The sequence below is a fragment of the Dermacentor silvarum genome, chromosome 1 (assembly GCF_013339745.2).
Source record: "Dermacentor silvarum isolate Dsil-2018 chromosome 1, BIME_Dsil_1.4, whole genome shotgun sequence".
In the NCBI taxonomy this organism is placed as follows: Eukaryota; Metazoa; Arthropoda; class Arachnida; order Ixodida; family Ixodidae; genus Dermacentor; species Dermacentor silvarum.
Window position 1 is genome coordinate 284,529,545 of NC_051154.1, and position 18,681 is coordinate 284,548,225.

Here is an 18,681-nt window from a genome sequence, read left to right on the forward strand (position 1 = left end):
ATCGAGTGAGATGTGTTCATGTTTGCTTGTGCACGCGTGGCACCATGCCTGTTAATTTAGTTAGTGTTCCTGTGTTTCGATGATTATTCTGCCGATAAAACTACTATCCTCACTTTGTATGGCTGTCCACTAATTTGCTATCGCAATCGATGCTTTGCCTTTCGAATGAAACTGCGACTTTTTTGTAATTATAAATTTTCTTGCATGTTCGACCATCCGCATTCGTCATGTAATGGATTATTGCTTTTAGCATTCGTGGGCCATGTGCTCCGTGAATCCGTTGGAAACATTGAGAATGGTCTGTAGCCGTTGAATCACGTTCTTGAGCGCGTGTGCTGCATGCGGCAGTGATTGGCTCTTCACGTTCGCGATAGCTGTTCTCGGGGCCAGCAGGTGCTGGCAGATGGAGCCATCGCGCATTCAGGAAGAAATCGAGGCAGCCGAATTCGTCTTCGATCAAAGCTGATAATGATAGATTTCCTTGTTGCACGGCTGTGACAGGAGCTATTTTAATCATTTTGTGGATGCCATGGGCTATGAACTTTTGCTTCCGAAAGTGCACCGTAAGCTCTAAACTTAAATAAAAAATTCATAATCATCATCCTCATCACCCTATATTTGTGTCCACGTACTGCAGGACGAAGGCCTCTCCCTGCGATCTCCAATTACCCCTGTCTTGCGCTAGCGTATTCCAACTTGCGCCTGCAAATTTCCTAACTTCATCATCCCATCTGGTTTTCTGCCGACCTCGACTGCGCTTCCCTTCTCTTGGTATGCATTCTGTAACCCTAATGGTCCACCGGTTATCCATCCTACGCATTACATGGCCTGCCCAGCTCCATTTCTTCCGCTTAATGTCAACTAGAATATCGACTATCTCCGTTTGTTCTCTGATCCACACCGCTCTCTTCCTTTCTCTTAACGTTAGTCCTAATATTTTTCGTTCCCTCGCTCTTTGTGCGCTCCTTCACTTGTTCTCGAGCTTCTTTGTTAACCTCCAAGTTTCTGCCCCATATGTTAGCGCCGGTAGAATACAATGATTGTACACTTTTCTTTTCAACGATAGTGGTAATCTCCCAGTCAGGATTTGGTAATGCCTGCCGTATGCACTCCAACCCAATTGTATTCTTCTGTAAATTTCTTTCTCGTGATCAGGGTCCCCTGTGAGTAATCGACCTAGATAAACGTACTCCTTTACAGACTCCAGAGGCTGGCTGGCGATCCTGCATTCTTGTTCCCTTGCCTGGCTATTGAACATTATCTTTGTCTTCTGCATATTCATCTTCAACCCAATTCTTACACTTTCTCGATTAAGGTCGTCAATCATTTGTTGTAATTGTAATAAAAAATAGGGTTTACTTAATTCTACACTTTCTATGCGTAATATTACCGGCACGGTGTGTCGGTCAAGGAACATAAATAATCTCTGCAAGCCCCATTGCGCACTTATCATCTAGTGTTTCAAAAAAAATTAATGAAAGTGTAACCCCTCGTACGCGGTAGTCATTTTCATTTCAATAAGGAAAGATGTGCAATTTACGCCAAGGAACTGTAACCTAGAGTTCTGGCAGATATATATGTATAAAGTAGCTCTACTGTAATCCAGTGTTGAAGTGGCCGGAGATAGCACAAGGCGTTGCGGCGGAACATCGTTTGCCGACACTTGCCACCATTGAGTGTATGCTACCTAGAGTCTGCAGTTTGAGCCCGTACCCGCTCTAAGCCGTTAGCATTACGACAGAAAAGCAGTCTCCGTGACTGCAACTCCACCACACAGCCTAAAGCTCAGTGCGGTCGTGGTCGCCATGGGTTAAACATTTTTTTTCTTTAGCACAACCAGTATACTTAGAGGTATTTACGCTAATGAATGGGAGGTAATGGGAGCTACTTGAGGAACGAGAACATTTTGTCTGGAAGAGGCCATGAGGACGGCTTGAGAAGCAATAACGAGATGCTATTTAGATAGATCTTCAACCAAGAAACGTAGGATTCAGGTTAACACATAGGGCAAAGGGGAAGAAGGCTAAAAAAATAAATCAAAGGAAACGGCTATAGGTATCCTAAACAAGAGAGAAATTCACGAGAAGACGGAGGCTTGAATTGCGCTGCAATAGTCGAACACGGGACCGTCGTTGGAGCCACGTTTCGACAACTTGACACTTGTCTTCGTCAAAGACAACTCCAGTTGTCGGAACATTGGCTTCAGCGAGATTCCCTTGTTGGACCACCGTTCGGTGTACGTTATGTTTCACGTTGTAGGCAGAACAAAAAGAAGCAACGAGAACGGCTAATGAATCACTCATTCACTAATTCGATCAATCAGTCGATCAATCAGAGGATAGGATTTGTTGACCGTGATCACAGAGCCAGGGCACGACGAGACGCGCCGGAGTCCTGTCAATAATTTTTTTCCGACTCAGTAACCAGGCAGCCAGCAGTCTCCTGCGTTTGCTTCTTGAAAAAGGCATGTTTAACGAACGAAGCATTTAATTTCTTCCTAACCTCATTGTGAAACCAGCGTGGTGCGGAATAGGAACGCGCTGAATGGTTAGTTTGAATGTCAGGTGTTGAAGTAACTCGGCGTCCGAAGAGTTCAGTCAGCTCATCTTGTTCCCTATAAAAACAATTTATTTATGTACTCTGAAAAATACACATTCACCATCTTGGTGAAGTTGGTGTTCACCGTCTCGGCGGCAGAAGGCTGCTCAGTTTCACCGTGCTCTTCAGATCCACGTATACACGCCTGTACTCTTGAAGGACGGTCGCTCTGCAAAGAATAAAGAACGAAAAGGAAAACTGACGATGACTGTTTTTAATTCTAACTTGGGCGACAACTCAAAAACAATGTTATTGGGAGCTGTTTGACCAAGAAATCGAGGCTAATTATCAATTACTACGTCACTTACAAAACTTACGGCAAGTTCAAATGAATTGCTGTGAGACATAACAAGAACATTTTGAATCGAAACGAACGCTACAAGTAAACTGATCAGGCTACTTCCCGACAGCTTCCATATTTTACCAAAAAGGCAAAGATTGCATGCTATAGTACATATATAAAGCACCGCGTTGTAATAAAGTCATCTTATTTATTGAAGGAGTCCTGCCGCTCATTGGTCCTTATCGAAACTAAAACTTGAGTGATTGAATTCTCATTTTTTTTTCTTTGTAAGACACATTTGCCTTTGCATGGCCGCCGCCTTCGCTAACAATGTGTCTGAAATTGCGATTTTCTGGCATGTGCTCTTACGAAAAGTTCTGTCGCAACCACTCCGCTTGCTTTGCGAATACGCGTCATGAATTATACAATGCCAGATGAAAGCTGTAAAAACTGCTCTTGCATAGTTAGTTTTACCGAAGACACGCCGAAGAAAGGAAGAGTGTCAGCTACTGATCATGAGGCGTGCTATGGGGTGTAGCATAAAGAGTATTTTATGCGGCGAAATCATCTCGCGCTTTTATTTCAAACATATGCCTCGGCGTTTGCTTTTAAGGCGCTATGTTACATGCGTGAGTTCGCGTGGCTCCTAGGAAGCGGCACATAGCCCTAACCTGGGCGGGCTGAATCACGTAAAAATTCGAGATATTTCAGGAAAAGCAAAACGACCTGCAGAACTAAGTTCACAGAAACCACACGGCTAGAATTCCGATTTCTGAAGTTGTAGCTCATGCTTCTCTTCGTGTCATACGATCCTTCTAAGGATTTGCGATTCCAACAGAGTAACTGCATGTGCGAGAAATAGATTAAAACGCGGCTGTTTGCGCATACACACTTGAATGTCACTGGTCCCGACAGGTGGGGGGGGTGCTTGCCAGATCAACTTCACCGTCTTCTTGTTGTTTCGGCTCTTGTGCGTGGCGCCAGAGCAACCGCGAAAGTTCTTGTAGTCCGCGCCACGCTGGAAGTGGCCGACGTCGTTGCTCTGCTCGTCGATCGCTTTCACCAGAAAGCCCTTGAAGTGGGAGCTCTTCGTGTATAGCGTCACTGCAGCGTTGATGAAACAAACAAAAGGCGAGAAGTTGTCGAATAGCTTTCTTTTACTTTCGTTGATGTCCGCCACATCTCTTTAATGAACATGTGAAGGAACTTGAATATTCAGTTTAACATAAGTGCTCAAGCTTCGATAGTCGTTACGTGCTAGCTTGCCAGAAATTTCACAAGAATGAAATGTGTTTGAGTGAGTAAACGGTGTGGTGACTGGAAATGATCATGCAGGAGCGAGCTCTCACTTGATATAAATAAACAAACAAACAAACAAACAAATAAATAAATAAATAAATAAATAAATAAATAAATAAATAAATAAATAAATAAATAAATAAATAAATAAATAAATAAAAGAGCACGTTGTTGGCAAGTCACATGCCTGTGAAAGGGTAGTTCCAAAATGGAAGTTTGGCGGTTGAATTTTCTGAAGATATTGGGTCCTATAATGTAAAACTATTCCAATCTATTTTGATTCCCATCTCCAGACGTCAGATACATCTAACCGCCGACGCAAGCATCGGGTGGTGACCCGTAGCATTGTTTGAACAGCCAATCAAGCGCTCTTATCGTTTATGGGAGGTCACTCTTGTTTACTTTAAAAGCAAATAGCATTGCCTACTTTGGCTCGTTTCTCTTATCTAATTGGCTGACAAGAAACGAGGAGCAAGTAGACGTGAAGAGGGTTTCGGTGGGGTAGAGCTAGCGCAGTGAAAGTTGATAACCGGATGAGGAGAGTGGTGCCGGCGCCTGCGATTGGTCCGCTTCCCCTAGCTTAACTTGCAGTGGCTTGTCGAAAATCATGGCGGGGTGCAACGGAAGGTTAAAAAGATCGCTAAAATGGATCCTCAGCAAAGATGAGTTGGCAGAACCATGTCGTGTACACGGCCGAAAGGGCTTGTAAACGTTATACTGCTACACATTTTTTTTATAATACGCAAATAAAACCATTCTCCGTGGCAGCTCTCTAGTCAGTGCCATAGTGATCGACGGGCAGCCATCTTCTATTGTTTACGAACGGGGTGTTCAGTTTAAAAAAATTAAAAAATCCAGTTTTGTTCGGCATACTGATGCATTCTTAAGGAGGTTTTTAGAGATGAGACTTCAGGGTTTTGCGGCGTCACGTGACAGGTAGCTAAAGTGCGCGCAGCCCGAAAAATTTTCAGCACTTACGGTGGGCTAATGATGAAAGAGGCGGTGAATCAGAAACAATATTTTTGGGGTTTTCGGTCTAATCGTGCATATCAGTGTGTACACGTAATGTCCGATGCAGAGTTTTCACGGTTTTTGTGACGTCGCGTGACAGACAAGCGAAGTGAGGGTAGCCCGAAAAATTTTTGACTAGTCGTGGAGGGCTGATTGCGGAAATGGAATAGAAAGACTTTCGAACAGCTTTACATTACAGCGCCCATTGATTGAAATACGCGTAACTTGCCAGCATATTTTCGAGCATATTAGCGCCTGAGCCTATGATTATTTTTCTCACTGTTTTTCGGTAACCCGAGCGCGCTGTTTCTTGCATTTATGTGCGTCGCTGAGGAAAGTAAGGGTGAGCTTTTAAGCCCTTTGGCCTTTGTAATGGAGTCGGGAAGGCCATGTAGGCCGTAAGACAGATAGACGTCGGCCTATTAGAATTACAGAATGGATGCCAAGAGAAAGGTATAGCGCAGTTAAGGACGGCAGAGAAGTAAGGTGACGTGATGAAATTAGATGTGAGAGGCCCTCGTCCTGCAGTGGACACAGAACAGGCTGATGATGATGACCCCGTATGGCTTGCATCACTAGGCAACAGTCAATGTCTCGTTGCTTGCGCTAAAGATGAAGTAAAAACGGTTATGCTAATATCCGTTATGCTTATATTCATCCGATAGTATTCACTTGTATCGTCACATGGCCCGCTGATTGGCAGATCTCGATGCTAGATGGGGCGCGGTTTCGGGCGAATCAATGACGAAGGAAAAATGAAAGAATGAAAATTATAATCGTTACATATTACGAGCCCTGGATGAAAGACATCTTTTCCTTCGCTCGGTTTCTAAAAGCTGCTCTCGAGGGTCCGTGTAGCGCTTACCGGTCATGGATTCGTTAGGGTGGAAAAACGCCTTTTCTTGCACCAGCCGATAAGGCGAGCCGCTGCCGTTGAACTTCTGAAATCCGCCGTGTTGTGGCAACATGCTGTGGCACACGCCTTCGGGCGCACCCCCCGGAAAAGCCAGCGACGCACCTAGGATCGACAGTAGCAGCGATAGTGCTGTGGTCCACGACAGTCCTGGTCTGCGCATTGTGACTTGCGTTTCTCGAACCTGCGAATAGATGGAGCGCGCATTAATTTGGTGCTCTTGTTTTACACTTGAACTCAAACGTGGCGCATAATAAAAAAGAAAGACCTGTAACCATATAGACGCCGACAATGGGGGGGGGGGGGGGGGGCTCCGGGGCTCGAGCCCCCTCTGTAGTTTGCCCGGTTGGTCAGAGACCCCGCCATCCCCGGCGATCCGTACCCTACCCGGCCTCGCCGCCCCTAAAGTGTCATTACCGGAGTTCTGTTACCCACATAATTTGAAGATTATTTTGCGTTGCTTCTATCTATTCACTTTTGTTGTAGCTAAAAGCTTGCGGCATCATTGTTGGCGCGGACGTACACGGCTTTTAATTCATACTTTCGGTTTATTTCTGCAAATCCTTACAATAGGAGGACAAGCTCATCAGAAGCACCAGCGGCGGCTACCTCATCCGTGTTTCCTGACTTCAACATTTTTTTTAAGTTTCCGCTGAGAACACCATGCACAGACACATGATATTTAAATATATACACCGGACAAAGTTTATTATATTTTTTAAAGAGAAGGAGGTAGTCAATAACTGGATAGCCTATTCCTAGAGAATTAATATGTTGATGTATATGTTCGCCTCACTTCAAATTGCTTTGCGTGCTTTTTTTGACCCGGAAAAAAAACTTGCAGACTTCAGTGACCCTTTCGACAGAGTCTTCTATCAACGGCGTGTGAAAAGCACGTGAGTGATCTGTGTCTCAATATTGATTCTATTTCCAGTAGACAATGCTAACGGCTGGCGACAAGAAAAAAGCTCTCCTAATTATTTACAACTTTTACGCATTAGGGATGGAAACATCCCCTCTTGCATGCAGAGACCACAAATACGGGGTGTTTCAGCATGCACTTTCAAAAAATTTTTAAAGGTTGCTTGTGGCAGATAGCACAATTCTAGTTCATGAGCTGGTCTACTCGAAGAGGTCGACATTACTTGCACAAAAAATTGCAATGCGCAATCGACTAATTAAAAAATTACCAATTAGGTTTTTAACATTAATTTATAGCCCGTTTTGCAATTTACAAATTTTAGCCGTGGGGTTCACAAGGCGGATGCACTAGGAACTAATTCTCAGGATGGCACCAGTTTCGAGATATTAATTCCCAAACATTGCGGAGAAATGCATTGGCGTTCCAGTTACTTTTGCGCTTACCCGCGGTGGTCGCTTAGTGGCTATGGTGTTGGACTGCAAAGCATGAGGTCGCGGGATCAAATCCCGGCCATGGCAGCTGCATTTCGATGGGGGCGAAATGCTATAACACCCGCATACTTATATTTAGGTGTACGCTAAAGAACCCCAGGTGGTCTAAATTATTCCAGAGTCTCCCACTACGGCGTGCCTCAAAATCAGATCGCGGTTTTGGCACGTTAAACGCCATAATTTATGTATTTATTCATAGTTCTGTCCTACGATGCATAAAACGACGTTTTGTTAAGAAAGTGACTGGCACGCCAATGCATTTCTCCGCTAAGTTAGAGAATTACTATCTCGACACTGGTGTTCCAAATTAGTTCCAAATGAACTCGAACTCCACGACTAAAATTTGTAAATTGCAACATGAGTCATAAGGTAATTATCTAAAATTTTAAAGGGTATTTTCTTAATGAGCTGATTATGCATTAAAATTTTTTGTGCATGTCCACTTCTTCGAGTAGGCGAGCTCATGAACTAGAATTGTGCTATCTGCCACATGCCACCTTTAAAAATTTGGGGAACTGTTCGCTGAAACACCTTGTATATAAAATTCACTCAGTAACCGAAATGATGCCAAGCCGGATTCACTCGCCATCAGAATAAATAGTAGTCTTGAAGTCGTGCGCAGCAGCGCTTATAACATTGACTCAAAGTAGTAAAAAAAAGAAGAGTGCAGTTTAGCCGGGAAGGCGAAGCAGTATTAGTGATAGCGAAGTAGAAGACCATTACACGAAGGAAGATTCTTACCGTGTTGAAGGATCGCACCCGTGTAAGGGCCGCATCCCCAACTTGACAGCCAAAATTTAAAAAAAAAGTCATCAAACCGAGAAGCAATCGCGTTCCGTGCGCTGATTCTGATCGGGCTCAACAGCGAATTGTCGCGCGCAGCGTACTTTCGCCCGTCGCTACTGGATGTCGAGAGGAGGCGATCGCGGAGGTTTACGGCGGATTTCATACTCGTAGTTGGGAAAATGAGGTCAAATGGCCCGGTCCGATGAAAGGCCCGACAAAATCGCGACATAAAAGTGCGGCCCTTACACTATAGTCGATAGTAAACATTACCCTCAAATTAAAATAGCAAGCTTAGTGTAATGCACGGACCATGTAAACCTGTAAATACCTCACTGGATGGCATCGAGCACTCGCTTTCACAACGCAAGCATTATGAAGAACGCCGGCAGCGGAGGCGAACGCTTCGCACAGCCGCGCGATTCACCGCAACTCTGAAAATTCGATTCATCATAAATATCTGCCTATTCTTAAGTGTACTACAGACGGCCTCTCTCAGTGATCTGGAATGTTCCCTGCCTCTTAACTTAGCAGCACTAGGGGCGCGGAAAGACAGCCCGGGAAGGAAGACAGCCCGCGCGAATTAAGGCAGCCATCCCTGCTCACCCTTTATCATTGCACCCACCAATGATTACCAACTATTAGATATGGCACGTGGGCCCTATAAGCATCAGACGCGCCCAGTCATTCACAGCTATGGCAGGGCTAGAGGAGAAGACACGTCCTCTCCTTCCCATTCGCGTTTGATTACGTGACCTACAACTAACCCGAATATTGAGCGCGAGGGAAGGCAATGCCCATCAAGCCGCCATCCTTTTCGGCTCACTGTTACGCGCGTTTTCCCGCACGCACTGTGTACGAATCGCTCATTTATATGGCTTTTGGATTTAATACGGAACATCACGGCGACAACAGCGAAAATTTGCCTGGAGTGTCGATATAATGGCTTTCGCCAGAAGGCGAGAAATATAAAATGGTTAGCAAAGGGTATATATATATATATATATATATATATATATATATACATATACCTTTTGCTAACGATTGTATATTGCTCGCGTTGAGGAAGGCTGGTCCCCGACCGAAGCGCCAACATTAAATTGTTTTTGCTTTGCCACGTGCGCCTGCACTTCTTTTATTGTATATATATATATATATATATATATATATATATATATATATATATATATACAATGGCGTCATTTTTGAAAGATGTCATTTTTCTAAGGGGCTGCCAACATTCCGAAACCTGCCCATATATATATATATATATATATATATATATATACATGGGCAGGTTTCGGAATGTTGGCAGCCCCCCCCCCCCCCTTAGAAAAATGACATCTTTCCGCCTATGCCTCTAACAGACGCAGTATTTTTAGTTGTTTTCATGCCACCTGACAGGTCGTTAGCTTGTGTCACATTTCACAAGATCCACGGAGGAATTGACACCCGCAACAGTGGCCACTGTGACGCGGCACGTGAAAAAAACTGTCGCAGGCAACGAAGAAATTTTTGTTCGCAGATGTCAACTTTCACCCACAGGATCCGATTTGTAAGATGCATCAATGCTGGACAGCACCAAAACTAGTTGCAGTTATGCATAGGGTGCCTCGATAGTACTGTTTATCGCCGTTCAGGGTTGTGTCACGTTCGTCATTGCGGTACAGACGGCGAGTAGCCGCAGGGTTGCGGGTAATTGCGTTAACGGTGCACTCAAACGGCGCAATCTTTGTTCGAGTGCCTATAAAGATGAAACGCTGCTCTCGCTCAGCTGCCGAATAAATCGAGTGTATATCGTGAAGGTGCATCAATTTGAGTTGTTTGTCGTTTTATACCCACGCTGACACGCTCTGGCAGATGCGTTCATAAAGACGCAAGATCGACGCGATTCTTTGAATTGTCAGAGAGCGTGAAAAATGAGCAGAATCTCAGAGTGGGTCTGTAAGCAACGCCAACTTAAAGCTGTCTGACGAACACCTTCGTAACAGGCGTCACGAACGGGTCCGAACAAAAACGTGATTTCTCATCTCCGCACGCAGAATTTTGGATGTATCGTTCGCGTTTCAGCGGTTCCGTTTCACCGGTGCCTCCCGCTTCTTTGTCCGCTTCGGGTCCCACCGCAAGAACACCCCGAGCCATTTCCACGTCGATCCCACGCACAACGGGACGCAACAGCCAATCATTGTTCTGTGGTTCAACTAGCACGTGTAACAGACCAGCACGTGTAACAGATCAGACCTCCTCGACGTCCTCACGTAATTTCGGCCAGTTAATCCGCGTCACAATCCGGCTGCGAAGTAATCGCCCGTGGCTGTCCGCTGCGCTTTACGCGACAGCGGATAAATACTCTGGTGAGCTCGCTCTCCGTTCATCTTTCGTGGCGCGGTGTCAGAGAATTGCGATTTCTTTAATGCGTAAGTATTTCTATGCTTACACAAAGAGGAAAATCGTTTGTCGATTACAACAACGGTCGTCGTCACTGTAACCGAATCGCCGGAGGAACTGATGGACGCACAAGAAAAACCCAATTTCGAGCAATTAGCTGCTTTTGCAGTAAAATACACAAACAAGTTCTCAAGTTTGCAAAGCTCCTACTTCCTCATCCCGCCGATATACGTGCAGTCGAGAGCAGCCACAACAGAGAAGACCACACGCAGAAAACTCCACCGCAAGATAGCTAAAAACTTTGTACTCAGAACAATAGAACTGCCAGAAATAGCCGGACGAACGAGGAGCGCTAAGGTAAACGATAAGATCGCAATATTGAAGTGCTGCTAGATTACTGAGAAGCGTACGATTTAAAGAGAGAGAGAAAGACAGAGTGGAAGAAAAAGGTAGATAAGGCTGATGCAGACAGAGCAATGGCGGTAGGGAGAAGAAATGAGATATGAGTTCAGATAAGGGGGGATGGATATGCGGTAACCTTCGCGACAGCCTTGCTCGTTACCTTACCGGCCACTTCCTTTTTGGTCGAAACATTTGGAAGAAGATTAAAAGGGACCGGTGCTGGGGGGGTCTCATTTAAGCAAATGGCACACTGCTACATCCACACGCAAATAACGAGCATTTAGGTGGTCGCACACAAACGGGTGAACAAATTAATATACAAAACTTCGCATCTTGCAAATCTCAAATCGAGCAGAAATATTCCGCGAGAATTTGGAGCCACTTTAACGATCACGTTTGTCGTTTGATTCTAATGAGCATATCTGATGTCATTCGGTGGTAATTTCTCACAGGTTCGATTATGCGCGTCTGGAAGTTTAATTCCTTTGCGTGTGTGCGCGTGTGTGCGTGCGTGTGTTTGCCTAGGGGGCGCATATGTGCACGTATGTATATGTGCATGTGTGTTCTTCGTCACAGACGTTGACGTTATTACAAATAGATGTCGTGGTCGTTGCGGCGTTGCAACAGGCCGTGTTTAGTCTGGCGCGCTTACCCGACAGTTCTTCCAAGTAAGTGGGCAACTCTTGTGTTGTTACGTTGATGTTTCATGAAACAGTGCATATAACTCCAATCCTCATGAATTCGGGCTTTTCAAGAAATATAACTGCTTCAAAGCTCGTGCGGGGAAACAACTTTCCTCTTTAAGATGTGAAGTAGCTTCCTTCCTTACATGTCGAAGTGCGTTGGAGTGTTCTATATCACTCATTTTATCACATAAGCCACGAAGGGGCAAATGAGGTCGTCCCATTGTAAATAACCGAGGCCACGTGAAAGGACGAGTACGTCCGCCATCTGTTCACTGTTTTCAATAAATCATAGATAACTTGCTATCGCGTATCGAAAGCGGATAAAATGATCCGTGATGAGTGTCGCACCACTAGTCGAAGTGGTCTCACTCGATACCTCGAAGTAGCGTATTAGAGCTTGAGTACACCGAATGTACGAATGTACGCCCAGACTACCTGCGGTCCACTCCGCTGATTGCGGCAGTACAGTTTGCCTGCACTGGGCCAGGGTCTGATTTCGGTTTGAAATCTGCTGTCAGTCTCGCGGACGTACTCGAAAACCATGCGAACGCGTTGTTACAGAAATGCCACTGCACCTCTGACTCAAATTCGTAAATTTACAAACAAGGTTGAACGACAGCTGCGGATAGCATCCCAGTGGTTCGACAGATATAGAAACAGAGGAAAGGCAATGGGGTTAGCCGGAAAATACGTCCGATTCGCTACCCTGCGCGGGGGAAAGACGAAACTGGATTTAAAGAGACAGGAAGAAACACATATATACGAGTAATGAAACAGAAATCGGTGCGCAAAGTTTTGAAGCCGCACGCCTCACTTTGATGAAGTGCCCGTACCAGCGGCGGCAAAGACACTGAAATGTGTGGCCATGACAATTCTGGTATGTTCCGTCGCGAGCGGCTTTCTGCACGCGGTTTTCCGCTCGTGTGGCCGTGCCTTCATAATCTATCTGGCACTCCCGTAGACCGCAGGAGGCGCGCCAGCTGCCTTTGGTAGTGTGGAGGCGCCAGCTGCCTATGCTAAATAGTTGCCTAAAATATTTTGTCCTGAGAGCATAGGTCGGCAGTGTGGGAGAATACTCACTCACACTCACATATCACCATAATTTTTTCCAGGCCCCGCACTCACTCACGTTCACACTCACAGCACTCACTCCCACTCGCACTCAGGTCCACTCACACTCACTGGCGCTCACTCGCACTCGCGCTCACCTCCACTCACACTCACAGACACTCACTCGCACTCATCTCCACTTCCACTCACAGGCACTCACTCGCACTCGCACTGACCTGCACTCACACTCACTGGCACTCACACTCACTGGCACTCACTCACACTCGCACTCACCTGCAATCACAATCACTGGCACGCACTCGCACTCATCTCCACTCACACTCACAGGCACTCACTCGAACTCACCTGCACTCACACTCCCTGGCACGCACTCGCATTCATCTCGACTCACACTCACACGCACTCACTCGAACTCGCACTCACCTGCACTCACACTCACTGGCACTCACTCGCACTCACCTGCACTCACACTCACTGGCACTCACTCGCACTCGCACTCACCTGCACTCACACTCACTCATAGAGGGAGAGATTGACTGTCCATATACTTATTCAACCACTTAATACCGAAACAAACACAAAAGGGAGAACAAAGTGGTATCTATCATTGCATATTCGGTTTTTCTCCATGTATGCGAGCGTGCGTGTCTGTTACTCTGTGCTAACTTGGCTAGTCCCTCTTGCGCTCTGCCTGTTTGTATAAGGAGCCTGTACGTGTATGTTTAAGAGAGAAGCAGGAAGAAAATGAGGAGCCATTCCACCCTCTGAAGGCGGATGACCAGCGAAGGTGTAGCAAATCACACGGTATTAAGCGTCTTCACTAATTGGAAGTCATGGCAAAATTTGCCAGTCATGATTTGGATATGTCTGCCATCAGCGCTCCAGCCCATACATATTCCCTGGCGTACTAAAGAAAATGTCGCCGTTTCGCCCGAAAGGCGATGCTTCGATTGCGATAGCAAATTAGTAGAGAGCTATACGAAGTAAGGATATTAGTTTAATGGTCCATATAAACTTGTAAACATTCGCCTACTAACTAAATAGACAAGCACGGTGTCACGCGCGCACAGGTAAACATGAGCGCATCTCGCTTGATGACCGCGGAAACTCGCTGTCAGAACGCTGGAGTAAGGAGGCGCAGCTTTAGCCGCGAGCGAATTGACCTTCGTGCCGCCTCTAGCTTCTAAGCGAACTAAACGCCGAAAACACAGCGCATACGAAGTTACCGGTTCTAGTTGAACATTGTTCACGTCGCAAGTCGCTTTGAAGAGGAGGCCCGCGAGGGCGCGCACTTTTTCCACGTCGCAGATCGCTTTCGAGATACACCCACGCGGCCGCCGCCGGAGCAAGACGACCCCCCCCCCCCCCTCCCCCCGTGCCTGACGCGCGACAGAAGCAGCGCACTTCCGCCCCGCTTTTTCCCTCGCGCGCGTGAGATTGAGCAGCAAGTGTCGGCTGACCCTCGCAAGCTTGCACTCGCACACACAGCGTGCCGCCGGTACGCGGCGACGCTTTTAGCGTGTTTGGACTTTATACGGAACCGCACAACGACGTCCACGACCACGGCAGAAGTTCGCTTGGAGTGTCCATATAATTGCTATCGCAATATAATATATCCGCTCATTCCATTATACATTGTCTCACTCATGCCTGAACCTTGGATTATTACAACCTTAGTGAGTGGTTTCTATCTTGGCGTGCACATTCTGCTAGCGCGATAAGTCATCACCGCGAGTGAGCTTGTACACACAACGTGCCTCCATTTTATTGCGATAGCAATTATATGGACACTTCAACCGGATTTCTGCCGTCGGCGTCGCCGTCGTCGTCGCCGTCGCCGTCGCCGTGAGGTTCCCTATTGACACTTTTCACGGAGCAGTTTGTTTTAGAGAAACGAGATGGCGCTCATGGTGGCGCGCCATACCTCTCCTCAGAGACCGCGCACGAATACGAAACCATTACCGCTTCTATAGGCGCGCGCAGCCGCGCTACACTGTGCGGCTACAGTGTCTGTTTGTGAAAAGGTCTATTGACCCTTTTCGCGGAGCAGTTTGTTTTAGAGAAACGAGATGGCGCTCACGGCGGCGCGCCATACCTCTCCTCAGAGACCGCGCACGAATACGAAACCATTACCGCTTCTATACCTTGCTTCTGTGCGATCAGCTGTCGGAAATGCAACTGAGTTTTCACTAACACACTCTGCTCCAATCATGCTAGATTGAATCATGTAGATTGAAGACGTGTGCAGTAGTTGGCTGCAAAAATAGTGACTGGTATGTTAAGGAATAGAATGAATCTGTGTGGCCAAGTTCGCGGACCGCCTCTGCAACTGATCGTACGTGTTACCGGCACTTCGTGGTGTACGGCTTTCCTCGAGGATACAGAAATTTGCTCATCCACCAGCCTTGTATCGCTAACCTTCAAAGAAAGGGCTTCATCCCCAGAACGTCGGCAAGAGTGAGTACCACTCGTTAAACAATGACAAAGGGCGCGCGAGTAGCGCAGCTTCCTGTCATAGTAAGTTTCGCGCACGTTATCTATACACATCTGTCCCAAATGGCAGGAAAACTTAAGCCCACTCTATCACCGACGTATCATGAATAAATGAATGGGCGCACACTTGAATATATGCGTATTATACGCACAATAAATGACGGACTACACCTATGGCGCACGAATGGTCGAAGCTGAATGTTTCATGACGGTCCACAAGAGTAAGCGAGTTACTAGCTGTAATATATATTTGCTACAAGGTACTACAATGTACAAAACAGCTACATTTCAAGCCTTGTGCGCAGCAAGAACAAATCTATCGGAACTGAGCACAACCGCGAGCGATTAGGCAGAAAATAATAAGATAGTGGCCGCACCGGGGAACTTCACTGAGTCAGAAAATTACAGGCCACTGCTTCAAAATATTTGCGAAATAAAGAACGAAGAGCAAAACACACTAATCCTGACTGAATTCATAATCGGAAAGCTTGGATAGCTTGAAATACATATTTAGTCCCGCTTTTAGAACAAGCACCATGTACGCTGTTTGCGCCGTTTGGACATAGCTTAATCAGCTCCGAAAGCGCTCTTGCATGTTCTCTGAAGGTGTGATCAAAGCTTCGTGTCGTCCACCTAGTCACCGTCTACGATATCTCCGAAAACAGAGGTTTTCTAAGCCGCGCCGGCGTCATACACTTCCATTGTAAACAAGGAGGCAACGGAGGAAGTTGAGGCAAGCAATGGGCGCGTCACCACGTGATCAAATATGGCAGCGCCCACGGAATCGCCGCGAAAAGGGTCAATAGATAAAATCTTCGCCGCGTGCCGTATGCCCGAGCGGAAGCGTGCGGGGACGCGCGCTATCACGGAGAGCGAACGCACTCAATCTCCCACGCGCAAGCAAGGAAGCGGGAAGCCAGCGCCGGAGGAAGCGGGGGGGGGGGGGGGTGGCGCACTTCCACTCTGCCAACAACCGCGCTCGTCACTCGCTCGTACCGTCTATTATCTCCACACGGCTCTGACCTTTATGCGCCGTGCATTCGCCGCTCAGTTTCCGTTGAAACGATAGACCGCACGTACCTTCGCCGCTGCGGCGTATCCGCTTGCTGCCAGAGTTTTGACGGTCGTTGTCATGCAGTCATTCAGTGTGATCTATTCATGTTTGTTTGTGCGCGCTCACACCACGCTTGTTCATTCAGTTAGTAATAGTCGGGCCACATTTTCCAACGCACGCTACACATGCAATGCTGCCCGGATCGGCAGTGCAGCGCTACAGGTGTGTCCCTTCGCACGCGCTGCCCACGGGAAGCGCTTCTCATCAACACCACCGTTTCACACGCGCCTTCTCGTGGTCATCGAGTCTCTCTTCATGTCGGTCTACTTACGCCGCAGCACACCTGCTTACTTAATCAGCTCATGTTTACTACAGTTCATATTGCTACCAAAGCCGCTCACCTTACTTCGTATGACATTGCTGTGTTGCTATCGCATTCATTGCTTCGCCCTTAGGGCGAAACTGTGACATTTTTTTCCGCAAGTAATGTGAACCGATATCACCTCTGCTTATCGCTCAAGCACTCACCACGTTCACACTTACTTCCACTCACAAGCACTCACTCGTGTTCACACTCACCTGCACTCACACTCACGTTCGCACTCACCTCTATACACCCAGAAGCACTCACCACGTTCACACTCACAGCACTCAGTCACGTTCACACTCAGCTCCACTCACACTCATTGGCTCTCACCTCCACTCACACTCACTGGCATTAACCTGCACTCACGCTCACTGGCACTCACCTCTACTCACTCACACTCACCTGCACTCACATTCACTGGCACTCACACTCACCTCACCTCCACTCACACTCACCGGCACTCACTCGCACTCCCACTCACTGACACTCACTCTCACTCGCCCTCACTTCCACTCAAACTCACTGGCACTCAGCAACACTCGTACTCACTTCCACTCACACTAACTGGCACTCACTCGCACTCACCTGCACTCACACTCAGTTGTACTCACTCACACTCGCACTCACCTGCAATCACACTCACTGACACTCACTCTCACTCGCACTCACCTGCACTCACACTCAGTGGAACTCACTCGCACTCGCACTCATGCATTTGAAATGAGTGCGATTGAGTGTGAGTGAGAGCACTCATGAGTGAGTGCGCCGACCTATGCCTGTGAGTGGCCGGTTGTCCAGTTTCTCAATTGCGGTGCCCAACACGTGTCTGTCTGCTCTTCAACGAGACCACATTCACGGAATTTATAAGATTGTTGCGTCACCGTCGCAAGCATAGGTCGGCAAACTCACTCATGCATCGACTCACTCTCATATCAGGTCTGATGTTGCTATGCAACAGTGATCCTTCGAGCGAGCTGGCAATTCATAGGAGTAATAAGCCTGTGAGTTTGAATCAAATGAAATGGGGCGTTTTCATGGGATTTAATGGAGTCTTATCCCATGACTCCGTTAGTATGAGCAAGTGAGTCTAAGTGGTGGCTGCCTGAGTCTGATTCTGGTGGGTCTGAGTGAACCCGGTTCAGTATAATTTTGGTGAGTCTGAGTACAGGTGATCTCAAAGCAAAATATATATATATATATATATATATATATATATATATACTTTGTGAGTAGGTCTGAGTGAGTTCCGTTTACCTTGCCGACCTATGGTCGCAAGTATCGCACGTACACGGCTGTCAGTTCATCCAATAAGGAACAAATATGGATTCGTAAACGGGACACCACCGGCCATAGGAGTGCCTTCACACCTAGGTTCTGCAGGCGGTGGTTTGAAGCACTGCTTATAGACTCCTGCCTCATGTAATGCGACAAATCCCTTCACTGCGTAAAAGAAAGCAATTTCGGCGTTGCGACGGGAGTGAAGAGGAGAGTTGTTGCTTGTGGTACTCACCGGGTGAAGGTGCGCTTCGGAGGTGCTCTGTTTGGCAGCAAGGTTGGCTTTTCTTCACGTCTTCGCCCTTTTAAATGCAGTGTCCATGATGAATTATTGGAGATAAAGAGGAATATCTCACTGCTTGCTGCGGTAAATGATCACGGTATTGTGCAATCATGCTCGAGGAGTCACGAGGAGTCACGCGGGAGCGATTGCAGATATGGGTGTACTGAGCTGATGCTGCATTAATTATTAAGATTCCGTTGTCCAATTATCTCCTAGGCACAATGTATGCCAACGTAGGCCTGAAGCCAGTTCCTCGTGCAACGATCTTTCCCTGTGTTTTCCGCACATGCCGACTTCGCATTGTCGATGCGGGTGGACCGATTACAGCTGCTGCAATTTTCGCTTCTGCGAGCACTTATCGT

General features: G+C 46.9%; 1 protein-coding gene across 1 annotated transcript; it reads right to left on the minus strand.

Annotated features, from left to right (window-relative positions):
- Positions 1–2,614: 2,614 nt before the first annotated feature.
- On the minus strand, positions 2,615–18,341 carry LOC119441164 (defense protein l(2)34Fc). Its single transcript, XM_037705837.2, has 4 exons — positions 18,272–18,341; positions 6,057–6,288; positions 3,774–3,985; positions 2,615–2,767 (listed from the first exon to the last, which is right to left on the minus strand). Exons 2-4 carry the CDS (start codon positions 6,265–6,267, stop codon positions 2,615–2,617), a joined length of 576 nt encoding a protein of 191 aa, XP_037561765.1. The 5' UTR covers positions 6,268–6,288; positions 18,272–18,341.
- Between the last annotated feature and the right edge of the window lie 340 nt (positions 18,342–18,681).

Excerpts from the sequence above, each read along its gene's own strand:
- LOC119441164 (XM_037705837.2), bottom strand. The coding sequence starts at position 6,267 with ATGCGCAGACCAGGACTGTCGTGGACCACAGCACTATCGCTGCTACTG. Across the intron at positions 3,986-6,056 it reads CCCTAACGAATCCATGACCG|TGACGCTATACACGAAGAGC; the intron begins GTAAGCGCTACA and ends TCAACGCTGCAG. Across the intron at positions 2,768-3,773 it reads TCGGGACCAGTGACATTCAA|AGCGACCGTCCTTCAAGAGT; the intron begins GTGTGTATGCGC and ends TATTCTTTGCAG.